This window comes from Piliocolobus tephrosceles, chromosome 9, assembly GCF_002776525.5.
Source record: "Piliocolobus tephrosceles isolate RC106 chromosome 9, ASM277652v3, whole genome shotgun sequence".
Lineage (NCBI taxonomy): Eukaryota > Metazoa > Chordata > Mammalia > Primates > Cercopithecidae > Piliocolobus > Piliocolobus tephrosceles.
Window position 1 is genome coordinate 32,054,969 of NC_045442.1, and position 16,479 is coordinate 32,071,447.

General features: G+C 44.9%; 1 protein-coding gene across 5 annotated transcripts in view; it reads left to right on the plus strand.

Annotated features, from left to right (window-relative positions):
* Positions 1-16,479, plus strand: part of FBXW4 (F-box and WD repeat domain containing 4) — an 86,546-nt gene that overhangs the window by 50,112 nt on the left and 19,955 nt on the right. Inside the window, exons 6-7 of one of the 5 annotated variants that reach the window (XM_023206461.3) lie at positions 2,538-2,625; positions 10,821-10,892. The exons of 3 other annotated variants lie outside the window; for them this stretch is intronic. In XM_023206461.3, coding sequence (XP_023062229.1) covers positions 2,538-2,625; positions 10,821-10,877 — 145 coding nt within the window. In that variant the 3' untranslated portion in view covers positions 10,878-10,892. Of the gene's footprint in view, positions 1-2,537; positions 2,626-10,820; positions 10,893-16,479 lie in introns of those variants that run through there. One more of the 5 variants, XR_002730476.2, reaches the window with a different exon arrangement.

Genomic DNA, 16,479 nt, shown 5'->3' on the forward strand with positions numbered 1-16,479 from the left:
GGCTTGGAGAGCCCTTGGGTACTTGTTGAAGGAATGAAGCCCTGTCTTTGTCTGTTCCCCGCTCAGGGATTGCCCAGGCAAAATCTTGTTTTGTGAAAGGGGTGGTGAGTCCCAGAGCGGGACCTTCTGTTTGTCCCAGGGAGGCAGCCTGTGCATGTCTGAGGAAAAGGTGACAGGGAGAGGGTGTCCTGTACAAGTGGGACACAAGACTGACGTAGGGGCACAGGAAGATGGGAAGACAGAATCCAGGCCAGATGGGACTGGGGAGCCGAGCCAGTTGTTCTGAGCAACCCGTTTCATGAATCTTCATGGGCCTCTCATCTTGCAGGCCTACTTGTCTCAGGCAGGTTGTGGGACTGGGCTGCCCCGCAAAGAGAAGAGGCTGTTCCATGCCGCAGTGGTGTGAGTGCAGGGTCTGGCTTCACATCTGAACTGTGGGTATTGAGACTAGCCACCCTTTCCTTTGTAGATTCTGCTATAGAGAATGACTTTGAAACTCTTTTGCAAAGGCTTGAGGTGGGGGTGAGAATGTGGACAGTAGTTCTTAGCAGCCAGCCCAAGCCGTTGAAGGAGCAGGCTGGGGTAGCACATCATAGTGCAGTAGTTTTCATGGTTAGATCTCAATGCCGAGCAAACAGGCAAAAAGTGTGACCTGACCACCACCTACAAACCATGTGCCAAACTGCTCCTACTGCCCACGGCCATGATTGCCCCTGAATATAGCTAACCTAGGCTGTCAGAGACTCCTCTGTATGTGGTGAGGTTTTGGGTGGCAAATGGGGGCATGATCTCATTTCTGTTGGCATGACTGGAGGACAGGGCTATAGAGCAGTGGCCTGTGCTGTGGGCAGCTCAGCTGTCTTCCTTTTCGTCAGTCCTGGGTTCTGCTGGATCATAATGTTATTAGTGGAGTAGCCTTGGAGAGTACCTGGTTCTGGAGTTTCTAGACAGGGCTCTGAAGGTTGTGGCATTCCTGGGAGAATCTTTTTCCCTGAAGCTTCCTGACTGAGTTGCCTATGAAGGCCCAAAATATGATGTGAGCTCCAGCCCCAGGCCTTCAGAGGAGAGAGCAGAGCAGCTCCAGCACTGTGGCCACCCTGTTGCATAGCCCTCTCCCTTGGCCCATGGCTGTTCAGGTTCAATTCGCCATCTTTTTCCTATTCCTTGCTTCATAAATGCAGGGCTGTGGTGCTAAGTACAAGTCAATTGTCTTGAGTGTCTCCACTTCCCAGAAAGCTATTTGGCCTACTGACCCTGATTGGGAGATGCAGATTGGGAGGATGACAATGTAGGTAATAGATGGCAGCACCTTCTTCCCCTTGTCCAGGCCCCAGTCCCAGCTGCCCCCACCAGTCCTGCTCTGGCTCACCACGGGGCCCAATTCAGTCCTCTTTTGTTTGGCTTGCACAGAGCAGCCCCAGCTCACCGTTCCCACATGCCAAAGTTTCCCCACCATTCACTGGGAAGGCTGAAAAGCCCCTCAGCTAATTGAGTTGGGCTGAAAATTACCATTTCCCTGTGTTCCCCTGCTGCTGAGGACATTTGTGTCACTGCTGTATTTAGGGGGAACAAAGGCCCCCTGTGGGGAGAGCCCAGGTACGAATGTGGGATGGGGGGAATAATTGCAGTCTCTCCAGGTGAAAGCCCCTGTTAAACTTCAGTAAGTCAATTAGGCTTTGCGGGGAGGGCAGAGATCCCCACAATAAACTGTTCCCACCAAGCAATTAAAGAAAATCATTTTAGCTTTGAGGACAGAAACTGCTTATTAGAAATTTTGTGGGGCCCCCCCCACTTCCCTACCCCAGGCCCCCTTAGGGATGAAACAACAAAACGCCTTCCTCAATAGAAGTGTTTCTCCTCCTTCCACTCATTGTGTGGCCTGAAAGCACTTACCGTGGGAGGGAAGAGGGAGGGACAGAGACTGGCCGAAGCGGGAGAGAACTGCAGGGGCTTAACACCTGGGCTAGTGCAAAATCACAACTGCCCAGTAAGTTTAGGTAAAGAGACCCCTGTGGGCACAGTGTATCTACAGGATCTGTGTGGAGTTTCTTTGTGTGGGACATTTGTACCCACAGACCACTGTCTGCTCCTTAGCACAAGTGGAGATGCAATGCAGTGCATGCATATGTGTGCAGCATCCTGGGTGCCCCCTTACCGAAGGGAGCAAACACGGCTGCGTGTATGTGTGTGTGTGCCTTCTCAGCAAAGGATGGCAAGGTCAGGACAACCCAGCGGGCATGTACCTCTTCCCAAGGCTGTGACTGGGCCCATGTTATCTCTCTTCCCAGGGGCCAAATCCCAGCATCTGGGAGTTGAGCCACAGCACAGCTTTCCACCTTGGACAGTTGGCAACTGAAGGCTGAATGGCCAGCAGCCACCTACTGGGCCTGGGTTAGGAGTGATGTGCGAGGAATTGAAGGGTAGACACGCTAATCTTTACAGTCTTGCTCCCATGTTATTTGGATGAGGTGAGGTGTGGAGACTCAGCAGTAGAAGAATCAGTGGCCTGGGCTGACACATGCTTTCTTGGTCTCCAGTTTGGCTGATGTGGCTTATGAGAGTCTCCTGTTGGCGAAGCCCTGCCTTCTCCTATTTCTGAGGAGTAGCACCAGTTGGAAAGATAAGGTGATCTTATTTTATATTATTTGGGGAGGATGGCAGGGAGGAAAGTTGACCTGTGGATCAGTAGTCTATAATCTGATAGTTTACAGGTGTGTATGTATGTGCGTACCCCCAGATCACAGGTAGTATAGGCATCATGCCCAGCCCTGCCCTAAATCTTGGCACTTTAAAGGAGGGCCTGGTGGCACTGATGGTGGGCATGGCATTGATTCAGGCACTGCCCTGGCCCCAGTGCTTCCCTGTGGCTCATGATGTGTTTGGCCTTTATTCCAATGTTCCAAAGAGGTGAAATTAAACATCAAGGGGCAGACTTTTCCCAGAAAGCAAATATGCTATGTTATTTGCCTACCAAGGAGGCTTAGGAGGTAGAATTTGGTGCCTACAGACTGGCAGTGGGGAGGTGTGTGGGCTGTTGACAAAGTCCTGAGCAAGAGCATGGAGGAGAGGTTTTATAGAGAGTAAGAACTGCTTGGAACTTGGAGGTCCCAGAGGGGTGTTGTAGCTTGGAGAGGAGCAGGAAGGGGCAGCTGACTGTGGCAGGCTCTGCATAGTGGCTGCCTGTAAGGAAATGGGACTTCAGAGGAACCTGAGGCTCAGATACTTGTCATGTTTTTGTTTTTGTTTTTTTTAATTAAAAAAAAAAAAATAAAGATAGGGTCCGGCTATGTTGGCCAGGTTGGTCTTGAACTCTTTGCCTCAAGCAATCCTCCCGCCTGGGCTTCCCAAAGTGCTAGGATTACAGACGTGAGCCACTGTGCCTGGCCACTTGTCATGTTTTGCTTCAATTTTTAAATGTGTATATATTCATAGACATATATCCTAAACACATACACGTGTGACTATTTTGTTTTATTTTTTTGAGATAGAGTCTCACTCTTTTCCCCAAGCTGGAGTGCAATGGCACAATTTCGGCTCACTGCAACCTCTGCCTCTCGGGTTCAAGCAATTCTCCTGCCTCAGCCTCCCAAGCAGTTGAGATTATAGGCGTGTGCCACCACACATGGCTAATTTTGTAATTTTTGTAGAGAGGGGTTTCACCATGTTGATCAGGCTGGTCTCAAACTCCTGACCTCAGGTGACCCACCTGTCTCAACCTCCCAAAGTGCTGGGATTACTAGTGTGAACCACTGTGCCTGGCCACATGTGTGTCTATTGATGTTCTATACAGTGATATGTTTATAGAGTTTTTATGTAACATATCATGTATTATTTTGATACACCATAATGTGATTTTCCATAAATAAGCTTTGGTTTCCTCGTACCTAATTTCTGATTTACAACTTCAAATGTCTTTCTGATTTGGGGCCAGGTTCATTTAAAAGAGAGTGAGAGGGTTTCGGGGGACACACTTAAGGTGATGTGTGTTGTTTTGTTTTTGTTTTTTGGAGAAAAACAAAATCTTACATGCAATGTGTGAATTTTCTGCTTGGTTTATCTTGTGTTTTGTGTTTGTGTGCGCATGTCACTCAGAGGGATTCAGAAGTAGAATATTTGAGTTTGCTCCTATAGTCAGATTTATTTTTCCCTTGGTTTTTGGGTCATTTGTACCAGGTCAGGGTGGAGAAGAGATACAAGAAGCTATAACAAAGAAGTTGGGGTTACAAAGAAAGATCACAGTCAATTGGTTTTAATTGTGGATGTGTATTTTTTAACTTTAATTCTGAAAATTTTCAAATATAAACAAAGAGGAAAATAGTAAAGTTAACCCCTGTGTTTTCCATCAGCATCTTAATTATTTTATGCATGCTTTTTTTTTCCTTTTTTCCCCCTCAAAGTCTCTCCTATCCATTTCTGCAGGCTTTTATTAAAATTAGATGGATACATGGAAAATATATTTAAATTATCTATCTCTTAAATGCCTGGCACTATGGTTGTTGCAAGTGGAAAGGTCGGCTGGGCGCGGTGGCTCACGCTTGTAATCCCAGCACTTTGGGAGGTGGAGGCGGATGGATCACCTGAGGTCAGGAGTTCGAGACCAGCCTGGCCAACATGGCGAAACCCCATCTCTACTAAAAATATAGATATTAGCTGGGCATGGTGGTGGGTGCCTATATTCCCAGCTACTTGGGAGGCTGAGGCAGAAGAATCGCTTGAACCCTGGAGGCAAAGGTTGCAGTGAGCCGAGATCATGCCATTGCACTCCAGCCTGAGCGACAGAGTAAGACTCGATTTCAAAAAAAGAAAAGAAAAGAAAAAAGAAAATGGAAGGGTCTAGGTTGGGCGGGTTGGCTCACACCTGTAATCCCAACACTTTGGGATGCCAAGGCAGGTGGATCACTTAAGGCCAGGAGTGTGAGACCAGCCAGGAGTGTGAGACCAGTTGAGACCAACACAGCAAAACCCCATCTCTACTTTAAAAAAAAAAAAAAAAAAATGGCTGGGCGCGGTGGCTCATGCCTGTAATCCCAGCACTTTAGGAGGCCGAGGCCGGCGGATCATGAGGTCAGGAGATTGAGACCATCCTGGCTAACACGGTGAAACCCCGTCTCTACTAAAAATACAAAAAATTAGCTGGGCGTGGTGGTGGGCGCTTGTAGTCCCAGCTACTCGGGAGGCTGAGGCAGGAGAATGGCATGATCCCGGGACATGGAGCTTGCAGTGAGCCGAGATTGTGCCACTGTACTCCAGCCTGGGCTACAGAGCAAGATTCCGTCTCAAAAATAAATAAATAAATAAAATAAAATAAAATAAAATAAAAAATTAGCTGGGCGTGGTAGCACATGCCTGTAATCCCATCTATTTGGGAGGCTGAGGCACAAGAATTGCTTGAACCCAGGAATCAGAGGTTGCAGTGAGCCAAGATCTGCCACTGCACTCCAGCATGGGCAACAGGGTGAGACTCTCTCTCAAAAAAAAAAAAGAAAAAGAAAATGGAAGGGTTTGAGAGTAAACCAAACTCTGTCCCATTAGAATGAGTCATGTGGTTTCCAGTAGAACATTCAGTCTCATCAGTCCATGAAAAGGGATTCAAGGGACCAAATCTCTGAAGAACAGGGCCTTGTCCCTTGAAAACTAGACTCCCATCCCTCAAGCAGCATCCTTGTTATTTTCTGTTGTCCAGACCATCTCCTCACCCCCTACTGGGAGTGGGCAGGTAGACTTTCCCTGGCACTGTTCTTGGGCGTTGGTATAAGACAACACCTCATCTCCTTTCTGAAGTTCCAGGCCAGCCTGTGTGGTTCTGTTTCATCTGCTTTCCTAGAAGACCTAACAGGGAGATATTAATTCTGTGGTTAAAGTCTCTTCTTAGGCCCCAAGGTGTCCAGTAGAGGCCTGGCAAAGCCCTTTGCTCATCTCTCAGTGAGGACATTCAGATGGGTGAGAAGCCCAGAAGTTACTGAACCGAGGCTCTATATTACTTAGGACACATTTATTATAAGTGACAGAAACCAAATTCAAATTCACATAAATAAAACGGAATATTTGGCTCATGAAATCCAAGGGAAAAGGTGAAAAACCAAGCCAAAGGCAGAACTGAAATACAGCCTTGGGACTAGCTGAACCCAGAGGCCACAGTGCTGCCGTGGCTTTATCCTTCTAGGGTGCTCATCTCTTTCTTTATTGCTCTTAGCTCCTTCCTTTCTCCAAGCTGACCAGCTTATTCCATGAGGCTGCCAAGAGCTCCTGAGTTTGGCAGCTGATTGCTTAAATCAGAGAGAGTGACTGGCTTCCAAAAATCCCAGGCCCGTTTTGGGTCAGGTGTGCATCTCTTGATTAATTAACTGTGGCCAGGGAGGGAAAGTCATGTAAGAACATGGTGGATCTCTCAGGAATCACATGTATGGAGGGAGAGTGTAGGGCACACAGAACAATAGGTGTCTACTGGTTTCATAAAGGTCAAATTACTCCATGATGTCCAATCCCAAAGTGTCTATGTGAATGGTGACTGAGCTTAGAGACCTTGGCTACCAACTCTTAAACAAAGTGAAGAGTCTGATAGGAACTGTTGTACAGCCTTTGACCTCCTCCCCCTCACATTATTACTAGTCAGCAAATCAGGGATTCCTCCTTTGTAAGCTGTTGATGATGTCCTTAGCAAAACCCCCCCATCTTCTAATGTGACATGCACAGAGAAAGAACCTGGTTGCAGACACCTGAGGTCATATGAATGAGCAGTGGCCTAGTACCCTCCCAGAGGGGCAGAGAGAGACTGGAACCAAGTCCTGGGATGGCACAGGTCTGGCCTGCCCAGGCTTCCTCCAAAGGAAAATGATTAGCAAGCTGCATGATTTGGGATTAAACTGCAGGGAGTTGACACATGCACCAGGGCTTGCTGCTAGCACTCCTCTACAAATGGAGCACTCCTTTCTTGTGAGGGATAGTCTTTACCTATTGTGTACACAGATACAGTAGGTCTTATTGTCATGGATCCTACTTCTATAGTCTTGCTGTGTATAATTCATGATGCATAGCATCTCTTTACAAAGAGAGTGGTTATGAAGCAGAAGTTTAGGGGGAAAGCACTGTCAGAGCTGCAGGGAAAGTGGAATTCTCATAGGCAGCTGTTCCCAGGCTTTCACCACTCAGAAAGCCATCCAGGTAAAGGGTCTCTGTCAGGTCCCAGATGGAACCAAGATATTGTGTGGCTTGTGCCGTAATCAGAATCACATTTAATTCAGTGTGCTACTAATATGCAACCCATCTTTCAGGTAATTTCAAAATGAGTATTTTAATTACCATTCTCTTTTTAATTTCTGAATTTCTATTTTGTTGTTTTATACATAAGTGATATATAAATATGTTCTAATTGTAAAAATTCAAACAATTTAAAATACATAGAATAGAGAGGAAAAATCTCCTTCAGTGACCTATGTCTCCTCCCGTTTTCCTACTCTTTTTTTGCAGGATGTCTAGTATGTGTCATTCCAGATCTTTTCATTTGAAGCAAATAGCAGATATCATATAGTTTCATCAATATGTGTACATATATAGATATATAGTTCTGCTTTGTTTTAAACTCACATTATACATTTGTTCTGCAGCTTGAATTTCTCATCTTCCTATGAGGCTTGGAGGTCCTCTCATGTCAGAGCACCCCATCCTACCATGTTCTTTTTGACTGCAGCATTCTAGTTCCACACCTTACAAACCACAGTTTGTAACCATCCTTCCACTGATGGACATGTAGGTTGTTTCCAGTGTCTTGCTATTACAAACAGTCCTTTAGGAAACATCTGTGTACTTGTGTATTTTACATATGGTCAGGTATCTTTCTAGGAAAGACGCTTAGAAAGAACAGGCTGGATTGAGGAGGAAGTGCACCGAGAAGTTTTTAGGCACTGCCACATTGTCCTCCAGTTAGACCGTATCAGGTTCTATACCCGCAAACAGTGTGTACAATTACTCATTTCCTCTTATGAATACTGGGTAATATCCATTTTTTGAAAAATTTTGCCACTCTGGTAGGTAAAAAATGATATCTAATTTGGGGAGTGAGTATAAAATAGTGATTAAGGGGTGGACTTTGCAGCCCACATGGCTGGGGTCAAATCATGAGTCCCTTTCCTACTAGCTGTGTAACGTTGGTGAGTTACCTCTCTATTCCTCAATTTCCTTATCTGTAAAAGGAGGGGGATTTTGGCTGTACAAACCTCATAGTGACTTTTTTTTTTTTTTTTTTTTTGGGACAGGGTCTTGCTTTGTCACCCAGGCTGGAGTATAGTGCCATGATCTTGGCTCACTGCAACCTCTGCCTCCCGCAATTCTCGTGCCCCAGCTTCCCAGGTAGATGGGATTACAGGCATGCACCACCACACCTGGCTAATTTTTGTATTTTTAATGGAGATGGGGTTTCACCGTGTTGGTCAGGCTGGTCTTGAACTCCTAGCCTCAAGTGATTTGCCCACCTCAGCCGCCCAAAGTGCTGGGATTATAGGCATGAGCCACTACGCCTGGCTTATGGTGGCTTTTATTTTATTTTATTTTTTGAGATAAGAGTCTTGCTCTGTTGTGCAGGCTGGAATGCAGTGGCGCGATCTTGCTCACTGCAAGCTCCGCCTCCCGGGTTCACGCCATTCTCCTGCCTCAGCCTCCTGAGTAGCTGGGACTACAGGCACCTGCCACCACACCTGGCTAATTTTTTTTTTTTTTTTTTTTTTTGTATTTTTAGTAGAGACAGGGTTTCACCATGTTAGCCAGGATGGTCTCGATCTCCTGACCTCGTGATCCGCCCACCTCAGCCTTCCAAAGTGCTGGGATTACAGGCATGAGCCACCGCGCCCGGCCCATGGTGGCTTTTTAAAAACATTTTTGTAGCAGCAAGTTTCAAAATTTACAAAAGTAGAATAATTACCAACTTTTGGCTAAACCTTGCTCCATTAATCCCTACAGACTTTCCCCTCCGATATTATTTTGAAGCATATATCAGACATATAATTTCATCTATAAATATTTCAGTCTGTACTCTAAAAGATAGTGATACTTTTTAAATGTAATCATAGGCTGGGTGCAGTGGCTCATGCCTGTAATCCCAGCACTTTGGGAGGCCGAGGCGGTTGGATCACCTGAGGTCAGGAGTTCAGGACCAGCCTGACCAACATGGTGAAACCCCGTCTCTACTAAAAACACAAAAAATTAGCCAGGTGTGGTGGCAGGCATCTGTAATCCCAGCTACTGGGGAGGCTGGGGCAGGTGAATCACTTGATTCCGGGAGGCGGAGGTTGCAGAGAGCCGAGATCGCGCCATTGCACTCCAGCCTGGGCAACAAGAGCGAGACTCCATCTCAAAAAAAAAAAAAAAAAAAAAGTAATCATAATACTATTATCATACCTAGAAAAATATTATCAAATATGTAGGAATGTCTTGAGCGTTAAGTGAACTAATTGGTAGAAAGTGCTTAGAACAGCACTTGGGCACACACTAAATACTATATGTGTTTGTAATTATTTTTGTTGTTTTTCCAAGTTGCAATTCTTTTTTGTTGTTGTTGTTTGTTTTGTTTTTGTTTTTTGGTTCTTTTTTTGAGATGGAGTCTCGCTCTCTCACCCAGGCTGGAGTGCAGTGGCTCAATCTCAATCTCGGCTCACCACAACCTTTGTCTCCTGGGTTCAAGTGATTCTCCTGTCTCAGCCTCCTGAGTAGTTAGGATTACAGGTGCACACCACCACACCCAGCTAGTTTTCTTTTTTGTATTTTTAGCAGAGATGGGGTTTCACCATGTTGGCCAGGCTGGTCTTGAACTCCTGACCTCAACTGATCTGCCCACCTCAGCCTCCCAAAATGCTGGGATTACAGGTGTAAACCACCACACCTGGCCTAATTTGCAATTCTTACTAGAGGCTTAACATTATTTCTTGTGTATTTGGCCATGTATATGTTTTCTATAAATTACTTGTTCAAGTTTTCACTCATTTATCTACCTTTTTCCCTGTAATTTAGAAGATTGCTCTTTTTTCCCCCCCAGGGTAGGGAGGAAGTGGGCTCCAAGACAGGATGCTGGATGGGTGCCCCTCCATCTCTCTTTTTTTTTTTTTTTCTGAGACAGGGTCTTGCTTGGTTGCCCAGGTTGGAGTTCAGTGGTGCAATCATAACTCACTGCAGCCTTGACCTCCTGGGCTCAAGGGAGCGGATCCTCCTACCTCACCCTCCTGTGAAATTGGGACCAAAGGTGCATGCCACCACACTTGGCTAACTTTTTCATATTTCGTAAAGACAGGGTCTTACTTTGTTGCCCAGGCTGGTCTTGAACTCCTAGGCTCAAGCAATCTGCCTACCTTGGCCTCCCAAAATGCTGAGATTACAGGCATGAGCCACCACTCCTGGCCTCCCATCACCTCTTTTAATATTCTCAGTATTAATCTTTTGACTATATATCAGCAGTCCCCAACCTATCTGGCACCAGGAATTGGTTTCATGGAAGACAGTTTTCAATTTTTCCATAGCCTCGGGGGTGGGAGGGGGATGGGTCAGGGTTTGGGAGGATTCAAGTACATAATATTTATTGTGCACTTTATTTCTATTATTATTACATTGTAATATATAATAAAATAATTTTACAACTCATCATAATGTAGAATCAGTGGGAGCCCTGAGCTTGTTTTCATGCAACTAAATGGTCCCATCTGGGGGTGATGGGAGACAGTGACAGATCCTCAGGCATTAGATTCTCATGAGGAGCCACAATCTAGATCCCTTGCATGTACAGTTTACAATAGGATTTATGTTCCTATGAGAATCTAATGCTGCCCCTGATCCAACAGGAGGTGGAGCTCAAGGTGGTAATGCCAGTGATGGGAAGTGGCTGTAAATTCAGTTGAAGCTTGCTTGCCCACCACTCATCTCCTGCTGTGTGTCTTGGTTGCTAACAGGCCATGGACTGGTACAGGTCTGTGACCTGGGGGTTGGAGACCCCTCCTATATATGGTAATTCCTTTCAGCTTGTTGTTTTTTATGTCTTCTGTTGTGTAGAAATTTTTGTTATTTGTAGGTTAGGTCTGTCTGATCACTACCTTCATGGCTTTAGAATTTTATGTTTATCTTAAGAATGTCTTTCCAAGATTATAAAACTATTTTCCTATATATTTTTTCTTAGACCTTTATGGGTTTTCATACAGTTTAATGTTTATCTCCTTAATTTATCTGGGATCAATATCTGCTGGGAGGTAGGCCTCTAATTTTTTTTTCCAAATGTGTATCTGGTGGACCCTATACCATTTATTGATTAGTTCATTCTTTATCTACTCTCTTTAAAGACCACACTTAGGATCTATTGATTCTCTACAAGTAGATAGGTGTGGCTTTGGATTCGTTATTCTCATCCACTGATCTATTCACCTATTTCAGCATGAATATCATACAAAGTATGTTTTGATCCGGTAGAACAACTTCTTATTGTTCTTTTTCAGATACTTCTGGGTTATTCTTGTGGTTTTCCTCTTCTAGATGAATTTTAGAATCAATTGATTAAGTAAAAATCTTGAGTAGATTAAGTAAAAATCTATTGAATTTATAGATTAATTGGGGGAGAACTGACAGTTTTATAATCAAGATTTCACATCTGGGAATATGTTTCTAAACTTATTCAACAATTCTATCTCCTTCAGTAAAGTTTTATATATATATATATATATATTTTTTTTTTTTTTTTTTTTTGAGACGGAGTCTCACTCTGTCCACCAGGCTGGAGTGCAGTGGCGCGATCTCGGCTCACTGCAAGCTCCGCCTCCTGGGTTCACACCATTCTCCTGCCTCAGCCTCCCTAGTAGCTGGGACTACAGGTGCCCGCCACCTCACCCGGCTAATTTTTGTATTTTTAGTAGAGACGGGGTTTCACCGTGGTCTCGATCTCCTGACCTTGTGATCCGCCCGGCTCAGCCTCCCAAAGTGCTGGGATTACAGGCGTGAGCCACCGCGCCCAGCCAAATTTTATATTTTTTATATGGATCTTTTCTAGTGATTTTTGTTTATTTGTTCATTTTTCTCTTTTTTTGTTAGATTTATTCTTATTTTACAGTATTTAAATTCTTTTCGTGAATGGGTTTTTATTTTATTTTTATTTTATTTATTTATGTTTTGAGACGGAGTCTTGCTCTGTTATCCAGGCTGGAGTGCAGTGGTGTGATCTTGGCTCACTGCAACCTCCACCTCCCAGTTTCAAGTGATTCTTCTCCCTCAGCCTCCCGAGTGGCTGGAATTACAGGTGCCCACCACCACGCCCGGCTAATTTTTATATATATATTTTTTAGTAGAGACAGGGTTTCACCATGTTGGCCAGGCTGGTCTCAAACTCTTGAACTCAGGTGATCCACCCGCCTCAGCCTCCCAAAATGCTGGGATTACAGGTGTAATCCACCACGCCCAGCCTGGATTTTTAATTACATTTTGGTTACAATTGGTTATTGCTGGTATATAATAACACTTGGTTATTGCTGATATATAATAACACTTGGTTATTGCTGGTATATAATAATAGCTAATATCCGTGGGTGTGTGCTATGTGCTATATACTGTTCTAAGCATATTTTCCCAAATAATTTTTTTTACTATACTTCAAGTTCTGGGGTACATGTACAGAACGTGCAGGTTTGTTACACAGGTACACATGTGCCATGGTGGTTTGCTGTACCCATCCACCCATCATCTACATTAGGTATTTCTCCTAATGCTATCCCTCCCCTAACCCCCTACCTCCTGACAGGCCCTGGTGTGTGATGTTCCCCTCCCTGTGTCTGTGTGTTCTCATTGTTCAGCTCTGACTTATGAGAACATGCAATGTTTGGTTTTCTGTTCTTGTGTTAGTTTGCTGAGAATGATGGTTTCCAGCTTCATTCATGTCCCCTTTATAGTAGAATTATTTATAATCCTTTGGGTATATACCCAGTAATGGGATTGCTAGGTCAAATGTTGTTTCTGGTTCTAGATCCTTGAGGAATCGCCACACTGTTTTCCACAGTGGTTGAACTAATTTACACTTCCCATATAATTTTTATAACAAGCCAGTGCCTAGGTACTATTATTATTTCTGTCTTATGAAGAAGAAACAGGGCTGTGGAGAGGTTGACTAACTCACTCTGGATCACATGATTACTAGGTGGCAGAGCCAGGGGTCCACACCTGCACCCCTTTCCACTCTTGTATGCAGCATGCCAGCTACCTCATCTGACCCTGGTATTAATTGTGATAGTTTTTTGGTTGAGTCTTTTGGATTTTCTAGGCAGACAGTCATATTGTCTGGAAGTAATTGCTATGTATAGCTTGTCTTTTTGCATGCTTCTTGTTGGGTATCTCGTTTTGTGAATATTGTATCATTTCCCAGGAAGTCTGAACCGGTCAGCTTTTGCTTTAGCACTGGGACACGTTGCCATTTCTTTCTTTTAGGAGTACATGGAGCAGTTGTTTAAGGGGCCATGTAGATGGAAATACAGTTTAGAAACTCTTCTCCCTGCAGCTCCCAACACCTTATTAAACTCAATAGGCTGAATTAACTTATGTTATTCCACTGTACTGAGAGGTTTTGTTTTTATTTCGTTATTTTTTTTCCCTCTCTATTAATTCTGTGCTTCCGTTCCTCAAGTTTCTAAGTTTCTGATTCTTGAGTGAATCAGAAACCTTAGGCTTCTTTTGTCTAGCCTGGGCCAGGTTCTCCTATCTTTGGTTAGGCTGACCTTGTACCCTTGGTTAAAATAGAGAGTAATCATTTTGTGTTTCTCTGTAGGCATTCTCCGACTATAGGAACGCACTCCTCCACAGAAACCCTGCTTTGCTGGCCCTTATTTGTTGGAGTTGCAATTGGGGGGCAGGGAGCAAGCAGTAAGAGCTTCAGCCTTTGGACACTATCCAGAGCCTGACCTAGGTGCCTACTTGCACCATCCTGTCCTGATGCACTTGGGTTGAGAGAGAGGTGCATGCGTGTGTGCGTGTGTGTGTGTGTGCGTGTGTGTGTGTGTGTGTGTGTGTGTAGAGAATATGTGTAGTATGTGTACTGGGAGAGGTGTCCCAGACCACCAGAAGCTGTAGGAATCTGGAATCAGTCTTGCTCCCTAGTGGCCAGTGCCTAATTGGGAGAAAGAGACCAGTGGGACACCTCCCTTCTGATCTGGGACTTCTTGGTCTAACCTTGAGCTACTGATCAGTCCCATCACTTCAGGGGAAGGTGTGCCAGGGCCATGGTTGCTAACACTAGCTGTACCACTCACCTTCAGGTCTGCCTGCCCTTGGCCCCAAGTCATAGACAGGAGTGTTATGTTGTCTTTTCTCTTATAAAATGTAAATAATGACTGGGCACGGTGATTCACGCCTGTAATCCCAGCACTTTGGGAGGCTGAGGTGGGCGGATCATGAGGTCAGGAGATCAAGAGCATCCTGGCTAACACGGTGAAACCCCATCTGTACAAAAATACAAAAAATTAGCCGGGCGCGGTGGCGGGCGCCTGTAGTCCCAGCTACTCAGGAGGCTGAGGCAGGAGAATTGCTTGAACCCAGGAGACAGAAGTTGCAGTGAGCTGAGATCATGCCACTGTACTCCAGCCTGGGTGACACAGCAAGACTCTGTCTCAAAAAAAAAAAAAAAAAGTAAATAATGTGTTTTTCCCTTTAAAAAACAGCACATGCTCATTAAATAATATTTGAAAAATGAAGAAAATTTAAAAGAAGAAAGAATTGCTTATCATTCTACTGCCCAAACACAATCACTTAACATTTTAGTTTTCTTCCACTCTTTCCTTTTCTCTGCATAGGCTCCTTTTTTTAAGTAGTTGTAACAGTGCTGTTTGTACCCCGCTTTTTTCTCTTATAATAGTACATCGTAAGTATCTTGCTTGTATTATTTGGGAACATCATTTAAAATGACTGTATAATATTCCATTAAGTAGATGGAACATCATTTATTTAACATGCTTTGGTCTTTATCTCTTGAAGGCAAGGCATATCCTCCTTTCCCTATTAACCCATTATGGTTCAGTCATCCGTGAAGTTGGCTAAGCTTTTGAATTTAAATTTTCCATCTATACCATCTCTTTGAGGTAATGGTATGCCAGTTGCTGTGTGAAATGGAACTTCTTTTTATTTGCTTTAAACTTTATTAATTCAAGCTTCAGCTAGGTGTCTTGTTCTTATTTGGCTTTAGTTTGATGAAAAGTTGTGTTTATCTTCCCCTGCCTGGTCTTGCAGCTTTGGTTCTAGAGCCTCCCTTCCTCCTTCAGAAACAGATGCCACTGTGGATGGTAGGCTTCACAAGCATGGCCCTGTCCACTCATCACAGATGTGACTGGAGCAGCCTTCTGGAGCTCAAGTGGACGTTTCCCCACCTGCAAGGTGGGATGGTTGCTGGACAGAGAACAAGATTTGCCTCTTTTTTTCCCTCTTCCCATCACATCTATTTCCTTATCCCTTTAGTGACCCAGGGTGCCCTGTTGGCTGGATCTTAGAAACCGGTTGTCTCACACTTTCACCTGCCCCCTGCCTGTGTCTTTCCCCTTCCTGACTGCTGTTGACCTCCTGTTCCCACTCCACTGGTCCCTCCCTCACAGTGCTGTCACTGCAGCTATGCTCCTGGCTTCCCCTCACCGAGTGAGTTTGTCTGACCTTCGCACTGTATTCATGCTTTGGGACTTACTGCTGTAATGATGTCAGTGGCGGAGGTTAGCAGATGGCGGCAGCAGCAATGAGACCTGACATGTTCTAATGACTTCCTCCTTCCTACCCTTGCCGGCTGAGCCAATGGACGGACAGGGGTTTCCTTGAGGTATTTAAGGAGGGGGCCAAGGGAAATCGGGGGGCCCCCAGGTGCCGATGAGGCCTGTGACCTTTGCTGCTATAATATCAGTGTTTCACAAGCAGGGCGGTTTGGGAGCCCACTTGCAGCCCATCAAAAATTGATTTAATTGCAATTTTTCCTCCAATTAGGAGCACTGGAGCCTGACTAATTGGAGTAATAGAGAGTAATAAGGCTCAGATAAAAAGCCTTCCTTGGCTGCCTTTGTATCTCGTGTCAGTGCCTGTCAGAGGTCAGAGAGCTTGCATATTCTATTAGGCAGCCTGGCCTTCATTTGTACAAATTAGTTTACCCAACAGTAATTAAAATGCCAATGCGGGTTGAAGAGAACTGAATACACTTGATGGGCATGTTGGTGAATGATGTGACAGCTCTGGTGGCCTCCCTTGCCAAAGTGTGTCAGCCCAGGCTCAGAGGCTGCTGGGGCCTGGGCCAGCTGGGCGGCTCTAGGCCAGCCACGGGACACAGCTGCTGAGCACGCCACTTCTGCTGCCCCACCTCAAACCACTCAGTTGCTTCTTTCTTCTTCTAGGTGGAGTCATTTGTTCATTTGTTCATTCATTCATTCATTCATTCATTCATTCATTCATTCAATCAATAAGCATTTGAGTTTTCAGTGTGTGTCAGGCATTATACTAGATGCTGGA